General features: G+C 63.1%; 1 protein-coding gene across 1 annotated transcript in view; it reads left to right on the plus strand.

The window, feature by feature from the left end:
* Nucleotides 1-1,111: 1,111 nt before the first annotated feature.
* LOC132567814 (protein-glutamine gamma-glutamyltransferase E-like) overlaps nt 1,112-17,176 on the plus strand; it is a 30,763-nt gene continuing 14,698 nt past the window's right edge. Inside the window, exons 1-8 of the mRNA XM_060233496.1 lie at nt 1,112-1,150; nt 1,374-1,933; nt 4,529-4,725; nt 5,661-5,897; nt 10,593-10,711; nt 11,397-11,525; nt 11,838-12,015; nt 15,004-15,139. Coding sequence (XP_060089479.1) covers nt 1,112-1,150; nt 1,374-1,933; nt 4,529-4,725; nt 5,661-5,897; nt 10,593-10,711; nt 11,397-11,525; nt 11,838-12,015; nt 15,004-15,139 — 1,595 coding nt within the window. The remainder of the gene's footprint in view (nt 1,151-1,373; nt 1,934-4,528; nt 4,726-5,660; nt 5,898-10,592; nt 10,712-11,396; nt 11,526-11,837; nt 12,016-15,003; nt 15,140-17,176) is intronic.

Below are 17,176 nucleotides of genomic sequence, written 5' to 3' on the forward strand. Positions count from 1 at the left end.
AAGCCCAGAAGATGGCGAGACAGAGAGAGCGAGCGAGCGAGCGCCTGGTCCGATGCCCGGGCTGCCTAGTGCTTTGCGGGGGGGGGGGGGGGCGGCCTCCGCCTCCCTTTCAGTTCCGTGTGTATCCCCCCCCCCCACTTGCGCCCCAGCGGCGACTCCCAAGAGCTGAGGCACAAGAGTCCTCCTCCCGGCAGGGAGGCGAGGCTGAGAGAGCGGAGGCTGCGGCCGTCTGGGCTGCAAGGGCAGAGTCTGTGCGAGAGCCTAGCCAGGCCCTTGACCGCCTCTCCTGCCCTTCTTCCCACCGCGAGGGAGTGCCCGAAGAACATCGGCGCGGGGGGCCTGGGAGAGGCTGCGGCCAGGAGGGCAGGCCTAAGGCCGGCCGGCCAGCCCCAAGGGCCGCCTTGCTCCCTCCGTAGGCGTCGGCGGCGGCAGTTCGTGTGTGCGCTGCAGAATCCATGCGCATGAATATTTATCTGTTCTGCAATCTGAATGGAGATAAGGAGCGCGGGTGGGAGGGGGCATTTGCATGGAGGCGGCTTAAGAGCCCTGCTGTCTGCCCGGCCTCTCGGGCCTGGTCGGGTCGCCCTCTCTCCCTCGAAGCAGGCCACGAAGCCTCCGCTGCGGCCTCTCCCTTCTGACCCCGGTGGGGAAGAGCTCCAGGGGCCGTTCTGGCAGACACGCACACGCACACCCACCCACCCACCCACAGAGCCAGGCCGGCCCGGGAGCCGTTCAGAGCTGGGCGCGCGCGGAGGGGGGGGGGTGATGAGTCGGGGTGAGGCGGCGGCGGCAGGAGCGCAGCCCATCACCCTCGGCAGGAGAGGAAGGAGCCTTGCGGGGCTTGCACAACCGAGCTCTTCTTCTTCTTCCTCCTTCTCCTTGGGAAATGCTGGCTCTACAGTTGCATGAATTAGGAGTCTCCTGCGATTGCACCGGGCGGGGAGGAGAGGGGAGGGGGTGAAAGAGCCTTCCTGCTCCCAGTGCCTGAGCCAGCCCGGGGGGGGGGGGGAGCGTGGCCTGGAAGGGCTCGCAGTGGCTGCTGCTGCTGACTCCAGCCCTCTTCAGTCCTCCTTCCCAGGCAGGGACCCCCCCCCCCTTCACCCCCACTACTATGCCTGTCCCCGAACAAGGACGCCGCAGCAGCAGCAAGGTCCCCCCCCCCCCTTCGTCTTGCGCCAGGGCCTGAGAGCGGGCCCGTCCCCGCCGGGAAGTCGAGGGCACCTCCTCCCCCTCCCTCCCTCCCACCCTCCCTCCCTCCCTCCGGCGTGGCCTGGGCGCCTCACCCACCTCCCGGGGCTGTCGCTGGCTGGGAGGGGCCTCCGGGTATATGAGGCTCCCTGGAGCTTCACCGGCTCTCCACCTGCGGCCCCCAGACGTCCCGGAGGAGCGCCAAGGAAGAGAGGCCATGGCAGGTGAGGGCGGGCGGCGGGAAGGGCCGGAGGGGGGATTCACGCCCCCCAGGGGCCAGGGGAGGAGGAGGGGCAGGGGGAGCTGCGAGGCGGCCGGGAGAGCCGGCAGCTGGGCGGCAGGGGGCACGCAGGCGGGTCTGGGAACTACCGCCGGATGCTCAGGGGGAGACCGGCGGCGGGGAAGCGGCTCCCGGGCAGCCCGCAGCTGAGCGCCTCCTCACTGCCTGGAAACCTTCGCATTCCCCCGGCCGCAGGAGCGCCGCCGCCAAGATTCCTGCCTGCCTTCCTGGGGCAGACGCCGCCGGGCGGGCCGCTGCGCGTGGCCAAGAGGAGGAGGCGGCGGCGGCGGCGCTGAACCAGGTCCCTCCTGTCCCCTCCCGTCCCGTCGAACCCGGGCGACGCCGGCAGCCTGCAAAGCGCGGCTCGCGGGAGGCAGGCGAGCAGGCGGGCCGAACACTCGGGGCGCTGACCTGGGGCGGCGGCGGCGGCTGCTGCTGCTGCTGCCCTTTCCCGGGGAGTCCGCGGTCGGAAGGGCTGGCGAGGAGGAGGAGGAGGAGAAGAAGAAGAAGATATTGGATTTATATCCCGTCCTCCACTCCAAAGAGTCTCAGAGCAGCTCACAATCTCCTTTCCCTTCCTCCCCCACAACAGACACCCTGTGAGGGAGATGAAGATATTGGATTTATATCCCGCCCTCCACTCCAACGAGTCTCAGAGCGGCTCACAATCTCCTTTCCCTTCCTCCCCCACAACAGACACCCTGTGAGGTAGATGAAGATATTGGATTTATATCCCGCCCTCCACTCCGAAGAGTCTCAGAGGGGCTCACAATCTCCTTTCCCTTCCTCCCCCACAACAGGCACCCTGTGAGATAGATGACGATATTGGATTTATATCCCGCCCTCCACTCCGAAGAGTCTCAGAGGGGCTCACAATCTCCTTTCCCTTCCTCCCCCACAACAGACACCCTGTGAGGTAGATGAAGATACTGGATTTATATCCTGCCTCCACTCCAAAGAGTCTCAGAGCGGCTCACAATCTCCTTTCCCTTCCTCCCCCACAACAGACACTCTGTGAGGTAGATGATTGGGCTTTATATCCCGCCCTCCACTCCGAAGAGTCTCAGAGCGGCTCACAATCTCCTTTCCCTTCCTCCCCCACAACAGACACCCTGTGAGGTAGATGAAGATATTGGATTTATATCCCGCCCTCCACTCCGAAGAGTCTCAGAGCGGCTCACAATCTCCTTTCCCTTCCTCCCCCACAACAGACACCCTGTGAGGTGGGTGGGGCTGAGAGGGCTCTCCCAGCAGCTGCCCTTTCAAGGACAACCTCTGCCAGAGCTATGACTGACCCAAGGCCATTCCAGCAGGTGCAAGTGAAGGAGTGGGGAATCAAACCCGGTTCTCCCAGACAAGAGTCCGCACACTTAACCACTACACCAAACTGGCTCTCCACAAGGAGGGCGAAGGCGCGGGGGGCCTCCGGGAGGGAGGGCCTCTTGTCTTCTGCCCAGGCCAGGGGAAGAGCCTCAGCTCATTAAACCGGGAGGCTGCAGCCGGCGGCTGGCCTGCAAGCCCGCGCTTGCCGAACCGGACGGCGCTCAGGGCCTCCGGGCGGCAGACCTGCAGTTCTCCCTCCCCCCCCCCCGCCTGGGGAGGGGCCGACTGAACTCCTGCCCCAAGTACGGGGAGGGGCGGGAAGGGGCGATGCCGGAGAGCAGCTCCCCCTCCCCGCTCCACACGCACAAGCCGCCTGGCGCTGGTTCTTCGGGTCTCTGACCTGGGCTGCGGGGGGGGGGGGCGGGGGAGGGTCAAGCGATTTAGGAGAAATGTCCAGCCGTGCCCTGCGAGAACGGAGCCGGCAGCCCAAGAGCAGCAGCCGGGAGTGACCCAAAGCGCCCTTAAGGGCAGCCGGGGCTTCTCCGGCCCTGGAGGGCGAGCAGAGCGTGCAAACTTCCCTGGCCAGGCCAGGCCGGAGCCCCCCACCCCTTCCCCAGCCCCGGAGCTCAGGAGGGGAGGGGGCTGGAGACTGGCGGGGGAGGGAGGGAGGGAGGGGGACTTCTACTGCTGCTTCTTCGGGCGTTTCGAAGCAGCGAATCCGTATGCCGCTCCCCCCCCCTCTCCCGGGCACGCCCCCCTCTGACCCCCAGAGCCCCACCAGGCCCGCGGTGCAGAGCCGCTGGGGAAAACAATTCCACACCCTCCTCTCGAGGACAGCCCTTTAAGGACTTGAAGATGGTGATCCTATCACCTCTCAGCCGCCTCCTCTCCTGGCTAAACATCCCCGGGAGGCGACTGAGAGGTGATAGGATCGCCATCTTCTCCATGAAGGGCTGTCTGTGGCCCCAGAAGGTAGGACCAGAACCAGTGGGTTGAAATTAAATCAAAAGAGTTTGCGGCTCAACATTAGGAAGAACTCCTGACCTTTAGAGCGGTTCCTCAGTGGAACAGGCTTCCTCCTTGGAGGTGGTGGGCTCTCCTTCCTTGGAGGTTTCTAAACAGAGGCTAGATGGCCATCTGACGGCAATGAGGATCCTGTGAATTTAGGGGGAGGTGTTTGTGAGTTTCCTGCTTTGTGCAGGGGGTTGGACTAGATGGCCCTGGAGGTCCCCTCCAACTCTTCTTTGATTCTAACAGGCTTCCTCCTTGGGAGGTGGTGGGCTCTCCTTCCTTGGAGGTTTCTAAACGGAGGCTGGATGGCCATCTGACAGCAATGAGGATCTTGTGAATTTAGGGGGAGGTGTTTGTGAGTTTCTGCATTGTGCAGGGGGTTGGACTAGATGACCCTGGAGGTCCCTTCCAACTCTAGGATTCTATGACTGGGATCCGGAAAAGTAAGGTCGTGCCAGTAAAGGGCATTTCGAGGGGGGCGGGGATTCTTTCGAGGACTGCTGAGACTCGCAGTCGCCCGCGCTTGCAGGGAAGTGACAGCCGCCTTCTTCGCCGCTTTACTTTTTTCTTCTTCTTCGCCGCTTTCCGAGGCCATCGCGGGCGCTGAGTCGCTCATCTGGGGGGGGGGGGGCGGCAAGCCAGGGAGCCCCCCCCCACTCCCGTGGATCCCAGGGGGTCGTGGGGGGCTGCAAAAGCCAAGTCTGCCTGCCCTGGATCTGGCCTCAGTCTCTCTCCTCCTCACCTTCTTCCAGCACTGAGCGTGGCGAGCGTGGACTGGAAGCGGCCCGAGAACACCGCGGCCCACCACACCGACCAGTACCGCACCCAGGAGATGGTGGTGCGCAGAGGGCAGGCCTTCGCCATGACTATCGCCTTTCAAGGGTCGCAGCCGCCAAGGAACCTCACCTTCGTCGCAGAGACAGGTAGGCGCCCCCCCGCGGCCCCCTTCCTGCCCCTTCTGCCCCCAGCCCTCCCTCCTCCCCCCTGCCAGGCCAGGCCCTCCTCCCCCCTCCTCCCGGGCGCCAGGCAGCCCCCCTCCAGCCCCTTCTGCCACCAGCCCTCCCCCTGCCAGGCCAGGCCCCCCTCCCCCCTCCTCCCGGGCCCCAGGCAGCCCCCCTCCTTCCCCTTCTGCCACAAGCCCTCCCCCTGCCAGGCCAGGCCCCCCTCCCCCCTCCTCCCGGGCCCCAGGCAGCCCCCCTCCTTCCCCTTCTGCCACAAGCCCTCCCCCTGCCAGGCCAGGCCCCCTGCCCCCGGGCCCCAGGCAGCCCTCCCTCTCCCTGCCAGGCCAGGCCCGCCTCCCCCCTCCTCCCGGGCCCCAGGCAGCCCCCCCTTTGCCCCTTCTGCCCCCAGCCCTCCCCCTGCCAGGCCAGGCCCCTCTCCCCCCTCCTCCCGGGCCCCAAGCAGCCCTCCCTCTCCCTCCCCCTGCCAGGCCAGGCCCCCCTTTTCCGGGCCCCAGACAGCCCCCCTCCTGCCCTCCCTCCCTCCTCCTGCCAGGCCATGCCCGCCTCCCTCCCCCGCTTTCCCCCTCCTCTGGGGCCCTAGGCAGCCCTCCCCCCCCCTTCCTGCCCCTTCTGCCACCAGCCCTCCCCCTGCCAGGCCAGGCCCACCCCCCCTTTTCCGGGCCCCAGGCAGCCTCCCTCCTGCCCTCCCTCTCTCCTCCTGCCAGGTCACGCCCGCCTCCCCCCCCCCGCTTTTCCTCTCCTCTGGGGCCCCAGGCAGCCCCCCCCCTTCCTGCCCCTTCTGCCTCCCCCGCCCGCCAGTCTGCCTTGGGGGGTCGCGCGCGCGCGTGTGTGTGGGGGGAAGGTGCCAGATCTTCACGTCGGGGCGCGGGCGCCTCTCTCTCTCTCCTTGTCCTCAGGCGCAACCGCTGCGCTCAAAGCCAAGACCCGCGTGGCCTTCGCCGTGACCCGGACGCCCCGCAGCGGCTCCTGGAGCGCCGTCCACACCGCCTCCCAGGCCGGCTCGGTGACCGTCTCCATCGTCAGCCCGCCCAGCGCCATCATCGGGCGCTACACCCTAAGCGTCATGGCCGGCGCCGGCGCACCCGCCACCAGCCTGGGCACCCTCTGCCTCCTCTTCAACCCCTGGCTGGCGGGTAAGCGCTCCCCCCCCCTCCGCCGCCCCTCTGCAGCGAGGCTCCGGCTTCACCCCGACACCACCACCCTCCCCCTCTCGCCCTCTGTCTCTCTCCCCCTCTCTCCCCCGCCTCTTTCTCCCACTCTCTTTCCCTCTCTATCACTCCGTCTGTCTCTCCCCCTCTTTCTCTCTCTCCCCTCTCTCTCCCCTCTATCTCTCTCCCCTCTGTCTCTCTCCCCCTCTCTCTCCCGCCTCTTTCTCCCACTCTCTTTCCCTCTCTATCACTCCGTCTGTCTCTCCCCCTCTTTCTCTCTCTGTCTCTCCCTCTCCCTCTGTCTCTCTCTCCCCTCTCCCCCCTCTCCCTCTGTCTCTCTCCCCTCTCTGTCTCTCCCCTCTGTCTCTCTCTCCCCCTCCCTCTTCCTCCCTCTCCCTGTCTCTCTCCCTCTCAGCCCACCTTTCTCTCTCAATCTGTCTCTCCCCCTATCCCACTCTCTTTCTCTCTCCCTCCCTCTCTCTGTCTCTATCTCCCTCCCCTCTCTCTCCATGTATCCCTCTCCCTCCCTCTGTCACCCTCTCCCTGTTTCTCTCCTTCTCTCCCCCTCCCTCCCTCTCTCTCCCCCCTCCCTCTCTGTCTCTCTCCCACAACCTGCTCTCTGCTGGACAGCAGGGGTGGGGGCACAGTGGGGGGGGCATGACTGAGTGGGGTGGGAGATATTCCTGACTAAAAGGGTCAGACCCTTCCAGTGGGAAGATCACCAACTTCAAGGCCCAGCTGCAGGCCCAACCTGCCTATGAAAGGCGCACCCCAGCCAATCCGTGTGCATGGTGGGGGCGGGGAGATCGGACTGCCTTCAAAATGAACATCTGAAGCTGCCTTCTACTGAATCAGACCCTCCTGGGTCCATCAAAGTCAGGCTTGTCTCCTCAGACCGGCAGCGGCTCTCCAGGTTCTCAAGCTGAGGTCTTTTACACCTGCTTGCCTGGACCCTTTTTAATTGGAGATGCCAGGGATTGAATCTGGGACCTTCTGCTTCCCAAGCAGATGCTCTGCCACTGAGCCACCCTCCCTCCCCTGCTCTCCAGGGTCTCAAGCTGAGGTCTTTCACGCCTACTTGCCTGGACCCTTTTTAATTGGAGATGCCGGGGATTGAATCTGGGACCTTCTGCTTCCCAAGCAGATGCTCTGCCACTGAGCCACCCTCCCTCCCCTGCTCTCCAGGGTCTCAAGCTGAGGTCTTTCACGCCTACTTGCCTGGACCCTTTTTAATTGGAGATGCCGGGGATTGAACCTGGGACCTTCTGCTTACCAAGCAGATGCTCTACTACTGAGCTACCATCCCTCCCCCAAAGGTTTTGAGAGATCCGTTTTCATATGAACATCTGAAGCTGCCTTCTACTGAATCAGACCCTGGGTCCATCAAAGTCAGTCTTGTCTCCTCAGACCAGCAGCGGCTCTCCAGGGTCTCCAGCTGAGGTCTTTCACACCTGCTTGCCTGAACCCTTTTTAGTTGGAGATGCCGGGGATTGAACCTGGGACCTTCTGCTTACCAAGCAGATGCTCTACCACTGAATCACCGTCCCTCCCCTGGGGACGCCCCGCCACTTTACAGCCATTTCAAAATGCTGCCCAGGCAGGCGGCAGGATCTCCTAAGATCTGGGAAGCTCAGCAGGGCCGACTCTGGCAAGGACTTGGATGGGAGACCTGCAGCCAGGGAATACCAGCAGTCAGGAGACCTGGGCAGGCTCACTCGCCAATGCCTCCAGGAAGGGAGGAGGGAGGACCGCCGGTATGCCCTCCCCGCTGCCTGTTCCCAGTGATGAAAGACCTCTGAGCGGGGGCGGGCTGACCGCAAGTCCTGGGGAGCAGGAGGGGGGAATGGGGAGTTAGGCGCTCATCTCTGCCCTTTCTTGCCCCAGCCTGGGCACGCTGGGCCTGGGGAGGAGAGGGGAGGGGAGGGGAGAGGAGGGGCCCCGTTCCCAGTCCGAGCAGGGTGTAACGCCCCTCCTCCCCCGGCTGTCCACTCTCCAGAGCAGCCATTTTCTGCAGGGGGGGGGAGGATCTGGGTCATTTTGAGCTCAGTTGTCATTCCAAGAAGGAGGGTGAGCAAAATGTGAGAAACACGAATGGGGGGGGGGGGCGCGGCCCCATATGCGCCATGTGCCCCGGAAGGCCCTCCTCCTCCACCTGGCTCGGGCCCGCTGCCTCCCTTGGCCCTGCTGCGGGAGGGGCCCCTCAAGACCCGCCTCTCGCTCGGTGACCTGGCAAGGGTCCCAGGCCTCCTGCCTGCTCTTCAGCCAGCCCAGCGCCTCCTGCCAGGGGGGCTCTACCTGCAGGCCTCTCAAAGGCCCGGGGTACGGTTGCCAGCTCCAGGTCGGGAAACTCCTGGAGATTGGGGCTGGAGCCTGGGGAGGACGGGGACCTGGGGGGGGGGGGTACAAGACCACAGAGTCCAGCCCCCAGAGCAGCCATCCCCCCCAACTGACCTGTAGTCTGGAGACGAGCTTCAGTTCCGGGATCCCCAGGTCCCACCTGGAGGGTGGCATCCCTAGAAGCCCTCCTATCTTTATGGCAGGTAGCCTTTCCGCCCCCCCCCCCATTATTTTCTACTCCTTCACCCACTGGAGGATGCTCCTCCCGCCGCCGCCTCCCTTCCTGCCCAGTCAGGCCGCTCAGGCAGCTGCCCCGAGGACCAGGGAGGGCGGGGGGGGGACGGGGGAGGCCCGTGGAGGGAACCCGAGAGTGCCTTGCGTTCTGGAGGCGCGGGGAGGGGGCGGGGGGGCGAAGGAGGGGAGGGAGGGGGAGGCAGGCCTCCTCCGGATGAATGGGGTTTTTTTTGGAAATCTCCCGGCAGGACGACTGATCTCCCGGCTGCCGAGATCCGTTCAGCCCCTCCCCCGGAGAAAATGGCAGATCGGGGGGGGGAGACTCTGGGACCTCCTACTCCCCAAACCCAGCAGCCCCCCCCCCAGGCCTGCGCCCCTCCCGGGCCCCCAGAGAGCGCAGCCCTCCTCAAGGGCAGGCAGGCAGGCGGTGGGAGAAGCCCCCCCGCCCCCCCGGTCTGCGGAGGCGAGAGGGACACGCCCCTGGTTGGAGGATTTGGCCCGTAGGGTTCATCTGATCCCCGCCCCCCTTGGGCTGCTCCGGTCACTCCCCCCGGGAGCTCTCCAGGCCGGCGGCGGGGGTGTGTGTGTGAGGGGCTGGCGGGGTTTGCCTGGAGAGGCCTGCTCCCCCCTCCCCCCCGGGCTTCTTTGCCCCTCTTCCTGCTCAAGGGGGCGATGCAGGGTCGTTCGTGGAGCGCTTTCGGGGCCCGGCGGTCCAGGCGGGCTGCTCTCTCACTTTAGCGCTCAAGCCCTGTGTGAGGGGGCTGCGGCAGGCGGAGAGACGGGCCCGCCACCGGGGCGGGGGCTGTGGGGGCACGACCCCTGGACCGCCTCACCTCCAGGGGGGCAGCCTGCCCCCCCCCCCCCTTCTGCCATGGCTGAGCCGCCAAAGCGGCAGCGGCAGCAGCGGTTGGAGCCGGGAGAGCTGAGCCGGCCCGGGCAGCAGCAGCAGGCGGAGAGGAGAGAGGCGCCGAGTGGGGAGCTCCCTAGGATGCCCCAATGGGCTGGGGAGGGGGAGACGGAAGGGCCTGCTGGCTGCCAAGTGCTGAGCTGGGGGGAGAGCCAGTGGAAGGCACCCCTCCCCCCCCGTTGCCTGGAATTGGCCACTTTCGGGGCCTGCAGCTTTTGCCCCTCCCCCAGAAAGCTTCTGAGAAATGGCGGGAAAGGGGCCCCCGGACTTTTTAACAAAGCCCCCCCCCCAACTTTTAAAATCCGGACGACGGCCCTGGCCGGGGGAGAGCACCTGCTCCAGACCGGGGCATGGCTGCCACCTGTGTGTGTGTGTGTGTGTGGGGTGAGAACTCTCCCGCCCAGGTGGCGGCCATTCCAGCTGTGCCGCGCTCCCTCGCCCAGCCCCCCCCCCACTCCGGAGGCAAGCCCGGGAAGCTGGGGAGTGTGGGCGACCAGCGCGCGGGGAAGGGGGGGTCTCTCCTCTAAGAGGGATTTCGCGTGCTGCAGGTGAAGGCTTGCCTGGCCCAGAGCGCAGATGGCGCGCCCACTCGAGCCGGCGCTAGGAAGGGGCAAGGCCTTCCCACCCCCACCCCTCCCCCTCCCGTAGGGTTGATGGCACCCCTATGCCGTGGGGCTGCGGGACCCTTCCTCCCCACCCACCCCCCAGCTGGCCTCTCCCTGCCTCCCCAGCCGGAGGGGGCCGAGCGACTGGGCCCAACCCGAGGGGAGGGCAGACTCCGAGCCGCCCCTTCAGAAATCTCAGGGCCGGCGGGGGGGGGGCGGCTGGCTTCTGCCCCTGTTGCCCGGGAAGGCAGGCCTGGCAGCCTTGGACTGCGCCGGAGGGTTGCGATGCTCGGGGGGGGGGGAGCTCTGGGTGGTGGTGGTGGGTTGCCCACGCCCAGGCGGCCCCCACTGGGACAGCGCCCCTTCTCGCCCCCCCCCCCTCCTGCGAAGGGCCGCCGGGGGATCTCCGGGAAGCACAACTGCTGAGATTACCCCCCCCCCCCAGGAAATGGGTGCTTCGGAGGGGGGCCGCATACCCCCCGAGCTGCCTCCCCGACCGCAGGGGGCAACAACCGCAGTCTCCAGGTTGCTTCCCTTCTCCCTCCCCCGGGGCTTCTGAGGGGGCTTCCTCGCCCTTCCCTTCCCTTCGCCTTGCAGGGGACGAAGTCTTCCTGTCCAGCAGCGCCGAGCGCCAGGAGTACGTCCTCTCGGAGTTCGGCCTGGTCTTCATGGGCAGCGCCAACCGCATCGGCCAGGCCGGCTGGAACTTCGGCCAGGTAAGGCCCCGGGCAGGGCGGGGCGGGGCGGGAGGGAGGGGGGAGCTCCAGAGGGCTGCGGGGGGGGGAAGCCCCACTCCCAACACTCCCGCCCCCTCCCTCCGGGGCCCACGAGACCTCCCAGTTAGGGGGGGGGGGAAGGGAGGAAGCCCCGTCCTGGAAGCTAGGCTAGCAGGGCCGACTCTGGGGAGGCCTTGCGTGGGAGACTCCCCGGGAATCCCAGCAGCCGGTTGGCAGGGCAGGCTTCATTCAGCCTCCAGGCCCCGGGAGGGGTAGGTCGCCAGAGGCTCAGGGGAGCCCCCACACAGTCCCTTCTGCAGGGCAGGGCAGGGCAGGATGGAGACCAGCTCAGCAGCCTCTCCTGCGGGCGGTGGGACCTGAGAGCGCCACTCCCCCCCCCATCCCCTCAGCTGGTTCCCTTTGGGAATGTCTGGCACTAAGACCCCCTCCCCCACCTGGGCCTTGGGAGAATTCTCAGGACAAGAAACCCCTCCCCCCCGTCTTCCGCCCAGGCCTTTCTGAAGGGAGGCGGGCAGCTTTTGCTGAGCTCTGTTTCCAACCCATTGGGGGGGGGGGGGGCGGAGTGTGCAGAACTCTTGTCTCAACTCCTGTGGGGCCCGCTTAGAAAGAGCTGCGCGGGGCGGGGGGCTGGGGTCGTGCTGACACCTTCCTCTGTGCTGACCAGTTCCAGGATGACATCTTGGACATCAGCCTGACCATGCTGGACCGCAGCAGAAGCGCCACCCAGGACGCCCACCGAGACCTGACTCTCCGCAACGACCCCAAGCACGTGGGCCGCGTCATGAGCGCCATGGTAAGCCCCCTCCCCCGCAAAGTGCTACCTCGCCCATGGGGGCTGGTGGGGGGAGCAGATCGGCAGGCCCATCGGCTTGCGCAAGTGGGAAGTCCCCCCCGCAAAGAGAGAAGGCCAAAAGTGCTTGGTGGGGAGGGGAGGGGCTTTGGGCCCCCCAACCCCCTCCCTCCCTCCCCGGAAGGATCCCGGGAGCTCCCCAGGCCTGGCGGTGACCGGCCGCCCCGCAGCAGCAGCAGCCGCAGGAGGAGAGGAGTGGTGGGCGGAGCGTGGCCCCCCTGGAGCTCGGCCTGCCTCTCCCCCCCCCCCCCCCAGGTGAACAGCAACGACGACAGCGGGGTGCTGCAGGGCAACTGGAGCGGGAACTACCGCGGGGGGCAGAACCCCAGCAGCTGGACGGGCAGCGTGGACATCCTCCGGCAGTGGAAGGCTTCCGGCTACCGGGCGGTGAAGTACGGGCAGTGCTGGGTCTTTGCGGGAGTTCTCAACACCGGTGAGTCTCCCGCCCCCCCCCCCAAGGTGGCAGCCAGCAGGGGCCCCTCCCGTGCCTGGAGGGGGGGAGGCGGGCTCCCCGCTGCACCCGGTCGCTCTGCCTGGCCTGGCCTGGCTGGCTCCGGTGGGACTTCGGTCCGCTTTCCCCGCTGCTGCGCTGCCTCCTGCTGGGTGCTGCGGTTCCTTGGGTTCTGCTGCTGGCAGCTGGGGGCTGATTTCTCACACAGCGAGGACTGCGCGGCTCTCCTCTCCTCCGGGGCTGGGCTGTTTGAATGGTCCAGAGGCAGGCAAGAAGACTTCCCCTGCACGCCCCCCCCCCCCCAGCATGCCTCCTGGAAGACTGCGGGGGGAGAGCTCGGAGGTGTGGGTGCGGGAGGGTTGGGGCCGGCCCTTTTCCTCCCCATGAGGAGCTCTCCTGGGTGGGAGTCAGGCAGGGCAGGGGAAGGGAGAAGGGAGTTGAACCCCCCCGCAGTGGCATTTCTCCCAAATACCCCCAGCCCCCTCTCGGCAGGGGCTCCACTCTGGTGAGCTATGCTGGCCTTGCGTCCTGTTCTGGAGCCACTGGCCAGTTGACCCCTACACCCCCCACCCCCCCTTCTTCCAGAGAAAAGGGGCACTCTTGCAAGAGCCTGGGGGTCAGAAATCCACACACGTGGCTGGCTGCTGGTGGACATTGATTCATTGTTATGTTTATTATTTCTCATCTGGCAGAGTCACGCACAGGAAGCAGATGCTAATGTAAAAGATGTAACCAAGCTGATACTGTGGGGCGATCTTCCTTTGTCCTCACCTCCAGATTTTCCATCCACTCAATTGCAGCTGAGAAGAGTTCAAAGAGCTCAGTCACATCTCCCTGGAAAGCACGATGCTCACACTCCTGTGGCAGATAGGAAATAGTTGGGTGGGCTGAACCACAATTGCATTCAGGTTCTGGTATTTTGCCCCAGTTAAACAACAGGTCTGCAAACTGCCAAAGCCTGTTAGCTTTCTGTTAGCCGTCTCGTCTGTCATATTTTATGTGGCAAGTCAAGTCCCAGAGGCCTGCCAGACGGAATCATAGAGTTGGAAGCGCTCCCTGCAGGCCATCTAGTCCAACCCCAGCTCAAGGCAGGCTCAGCCCCACAAGCTGTCCAGCCGCTGCTTCCAGACTGCCGGGAGGGGGAGTTCCCCACCCCCTTAGGCAGCCCATTCCACTCCTGAATGACTCTTACAGTAAAAAAGGTTTTCCTACTACTCAGCTGATCCCTTCCCATGGCTGTGAGTTGTCTCCTCTGCTGCCACCAGGAACAGCTCCCAGCCTCCTCCTCTAAGCGGCAGCCCTTCAAAGACTTAGACAAAGCAATCCTGTCCCCATCTCTCCACCTCCTCTTCTCCAGACTGAACCTTCCCAGGTCCCTCAGCCTTTCCTCCTGGGGCTGCTTGGTCTCCAGGCCCCAGATCACCCATCGCTCTCCTCTGCACCAGCTCCATTCTGTCCACATCCTGCTTGAAGGGAGGCCTCCAGAACTGCAGAAGAAGAAGATATTGGATTTATATCCCGCCCTCCACTCTGAATTTCAGAGGCTCAGAGCAGCTTCCAATCTCCTTTAGCTTCCTCCCCCACAACAGACACCCTGTGAGTTGGGTGGGGCTGAGAGGGTTCTCACAGCAGCTGCCCTTTCAAGGACAACCTCTGCCAGAGCTCTGGCTGACCCAAGGCCATCCCAGCAGGTGCAAGTGGAGGAGTGGGGAATCAAACCCGGTTCTCCCAGATAAGAGTCCGCACACTTAACCACTACACCAAACCGGCTCTCTCAACACACAAGACCCCAGGGGTGGCAGTACACAGCGAGGCTAGGACCTCTTGTGATTTGGATGTCATGACCCTGTTGATACACCCCAGGATAACATCAGCCTTTTTTGCTGCTTCATCACACTGGTTGCTCATATTTAATGTATGGTCTACCCACACCCCCATGATCTTATTCACATTAAGATAGATGTAGGCGGATATCCATGTTGGACTGAAGCAATGTGACAAAGTTTGCTGACGTGTGCATGCACGTGAAAGCTCACATCCTGATTAAAACTTGGTTGGCCTTAAGGGTGCTTGGTCACACTGCTCCCCACTGGTAGCAATCTCATTGGTATAGAGCAGATGATGCATAGTGGGTGGGACTGATGGTGTCCATGTTTGCAGCCATTTGTTCCTTAGAGCGAAATTCTGTGATTGCAGAATCTGTGCAGGTCTTGCTGGTGGGTGTTGGGAGGGGTTTCAGTGCGTGGAGGCCGCGTCTGCCATCTCTTTGTGGGTGGGCCACTCTCTGTTCTCAGTGACCCTTCTCTATTCACAAAGCAGAGCATTTTCCCTTTGGAAGAGCATCGTGGGTGGCCCCCCATGGGCAGCAGCCAGGAGGTTGGAGAGGGTTTAAATCATGCACCCTGATGGGAAAAGTGGTCTTCCCCCAAGCCAGGCCAAGGGTTTCTCTTGGCCCATCATGGTGGGGCCAGGCTCCCCTGACTGGCAGCCGCTCTCCAGAGTCTCAGGCCAAGGAAGCTCTTTCCCAAGCAGGGCTCCTGTTCTGTCTGCAGAACCCAACCTGGCTCTCACCCTGAGCCACAGCCCCTCCCCTCCCTGCCTGCGCCTGGCAGGGGGAAGAAGACAGAAGATTCTGGATTTATAGCCCACCCTCCACTCTGATTCTCAGAGTATCTTCCTCCCCCACAATAGACACCCTGTGAGGTGGGTGGGCCTGAGAGAGCTCTGACAGAAGCTGCCCTTTCAAGGACAACTCTGTGAGAGCTATGGCTAACCCAAGGCCATTCCAGCAGCAGCTGCAAGTGGAGGCCTGGAGAATCAAATAAGAGTCTGTGTACTTAACCGCTGCACCAAACTGGCTTCCACTTCTGCACAAGAGGAGCGGAGAGACCTGTGGGCTGAGGGACATCTTTGGATCCCACCAAGGAAGGCCAGCCTCCAGACTTCCCCTCTCTCTCTCCTCTCTTTTAGTGCTCCGGTGCCTGGGAATTCCGACGCGCATGATCACAAACTTCAACTCTGCCCATGACACAGACAGAAGCCTCACAATAGATGACTACTACGATGCCTCTGGAAACCCTCTGAACATAGGAGGAGACAGCATCTGGTAATTCTGGGAACCACTGGGCCTCTGTGCACAGAACAGGGAGGGAGACAGAGAGACGGAGGCTCCGCAGCTGGTCTCCCCCTCCTTCACCAGGCCCTCCCTTCTTCCCCACACAGCATTTGCCAGCTCTGTTGTGGTCTTCTGGGCAGGCTGGCTGGCTGGCAGGGCCTCCTCCCTCTCCTTCACATCACCCGCCCCATTGCCAGCCAGCCAGGGTTGGCCCTTCCACTAGGGTGCGAGGCTGGGGGGTGCTTCCCCCCTCCCATTGCCCTAGGAACAGAGACAGTTGCACAGAGGCTGGCCAAGAGTTCTGCACCGGCCTGCTGGTTTCACTTTGCCTTGGAAGGAAGGTTGGCTTGCACACCTTTTGGGTGCCCCCCTGCTCTACTTCGCCATGTGGGCAGAAGGCATGGCACCGCTGGGCATATTGTAGAGGAGGCGGTGGCAGGGGCAGTGGGGGACAGCGGGCCTGCCTAGGGTGCCACATGCCCTTGGCCAGCCCCGTAGCCACCAAGAGCTGCAACACTTGCTGGGCTCTCTCTTGCCCCCCACCAAAGATTCCATCTGCCCCCCCATCTGCCCCTCCTCCAAACCAAATCTAAGAAAACCCATCCATCTCTAATAATAAAGAGGTCTGCATATAAATCTGTCTGTCCATTTGTGGCAGGCATAGCTCAGCAGAAAATTAAACTCCGGATCTTAAAACAAGATGTCCTTGGGAATGTCAGGGCCCAGAATGAAAGGAACTGGAATATCCTGGCCCAGCTTATCTCCAGACACCCTCCCTCCCTCCCCCACTCTCTGCAGGGGAAGCTGAGCTGACTTCTGACTTCTGGCCCTCTTTTATCACCACTAAAGATTAACATGGGGGAGGAGGAGAGGCATCTTCTTAGCACTTTGATAGATCGTGGGGAAAGAGTAACCCTTCCCTTTTATTCAATTCACGATATCAGCAAAGGCTTGCAACTCCAGTACTTTTAAGCACATTCTAAATTGCCAGCTAGGATGGGTGAGTACCTGAGACCAAGCCGACGACGAGGACTGCAACCAGGGCCTTTTTGGTAGAAACAGCCCAGCAGCAACTTATTTGCACCCCCCCTTATGCCAAGCCAGCCGGAACTGAGTTCCTGTGCGTTCCTGCTCCAAAAAAGCCACAACGACTTCTTCTTCTTCTTCTTCTTCTTCTTCTTCTTCTTCTTCTTCTTCTTCTTCTTCTTCTTCTTCTTCTTCTTCTTCTTCTTCTTCTTCTTCTTCTTATTATTATTATTATTATTATTATCATCATCATCATCATCATCATCATCATCATCATCTGGGTCTTCCATCCTGCTCATCCCACCAAGGCCAGCTCAGGGCAGGTGTGTGTGTTTCCACTGAGTGGTGTATAATCTAAAAGTCCGTTTCCTCTTTGGAGGGAGAACTCTTGTCTGCTTCCAGATTGCTTGAATGCTGGCTTGGGGGCTGAGGAGCAAAATCCTTCTGGGTGTCTCCCCTCCCTCCCTCCCTCGGCCTACCCCGCAAGGCTGCCAGGGGGACTTTTGGTCACTGGGCTCTGCCTTCCCCCTGCCCCCTGGTGGCTGCAGTGCAGAACTGCATGGGTTAAAAAAGGGAAATGCACTGCATGAGCTGACCCCCAGGGCCGCCCAGCTGACATGGACCTCCAGACTTTTATTCTTCAGGCACACACACTCTCTTCAGCAGCCCTGCGTGGCCTTTCTTGCTTTGGCTCCACATTTTCTTCCTGTGACGGATGGCACTTTAGCTCCTGATCAGGGCCTGTTCTAGACTGTCTGGCCCCCTAGGCAAGGCTACCTTCCAGTACCCCCCCTGCACTGATAATGTCACCGAGTCACATGGGGAGCACCGAGTTCAGTGCCCCCAAAAGGCCAGTGCCCTAGGCAATCGTCTACTTCACTGAGTGGCAGGGTTCGCCCTGCTCCTCATGCCACATTTCCCCAGAAATCCACCTTGGCTGGGGGCTGTGGAGGCTTAAAATCATAGGATCCTAGAAGAGTTGGAAGGGACCTCCAGGGTCAT

This window comes from Heteronotia binoei, chromosome 2 (assembly GCF_032191835.1).
Source record: "Heteronotia binoei isolate CCM8104 ecotype False Entrance Well chromosome 2, APGP_CSIRO_Hbin_v1, whole genome shotgun sequence".
Lineage (NCBI taxonomy): Eukaryota > Metazoa > Chordata > Lepidosauria > Squamata > Gekkonidae > Heteronotia > Heteronotia binoei.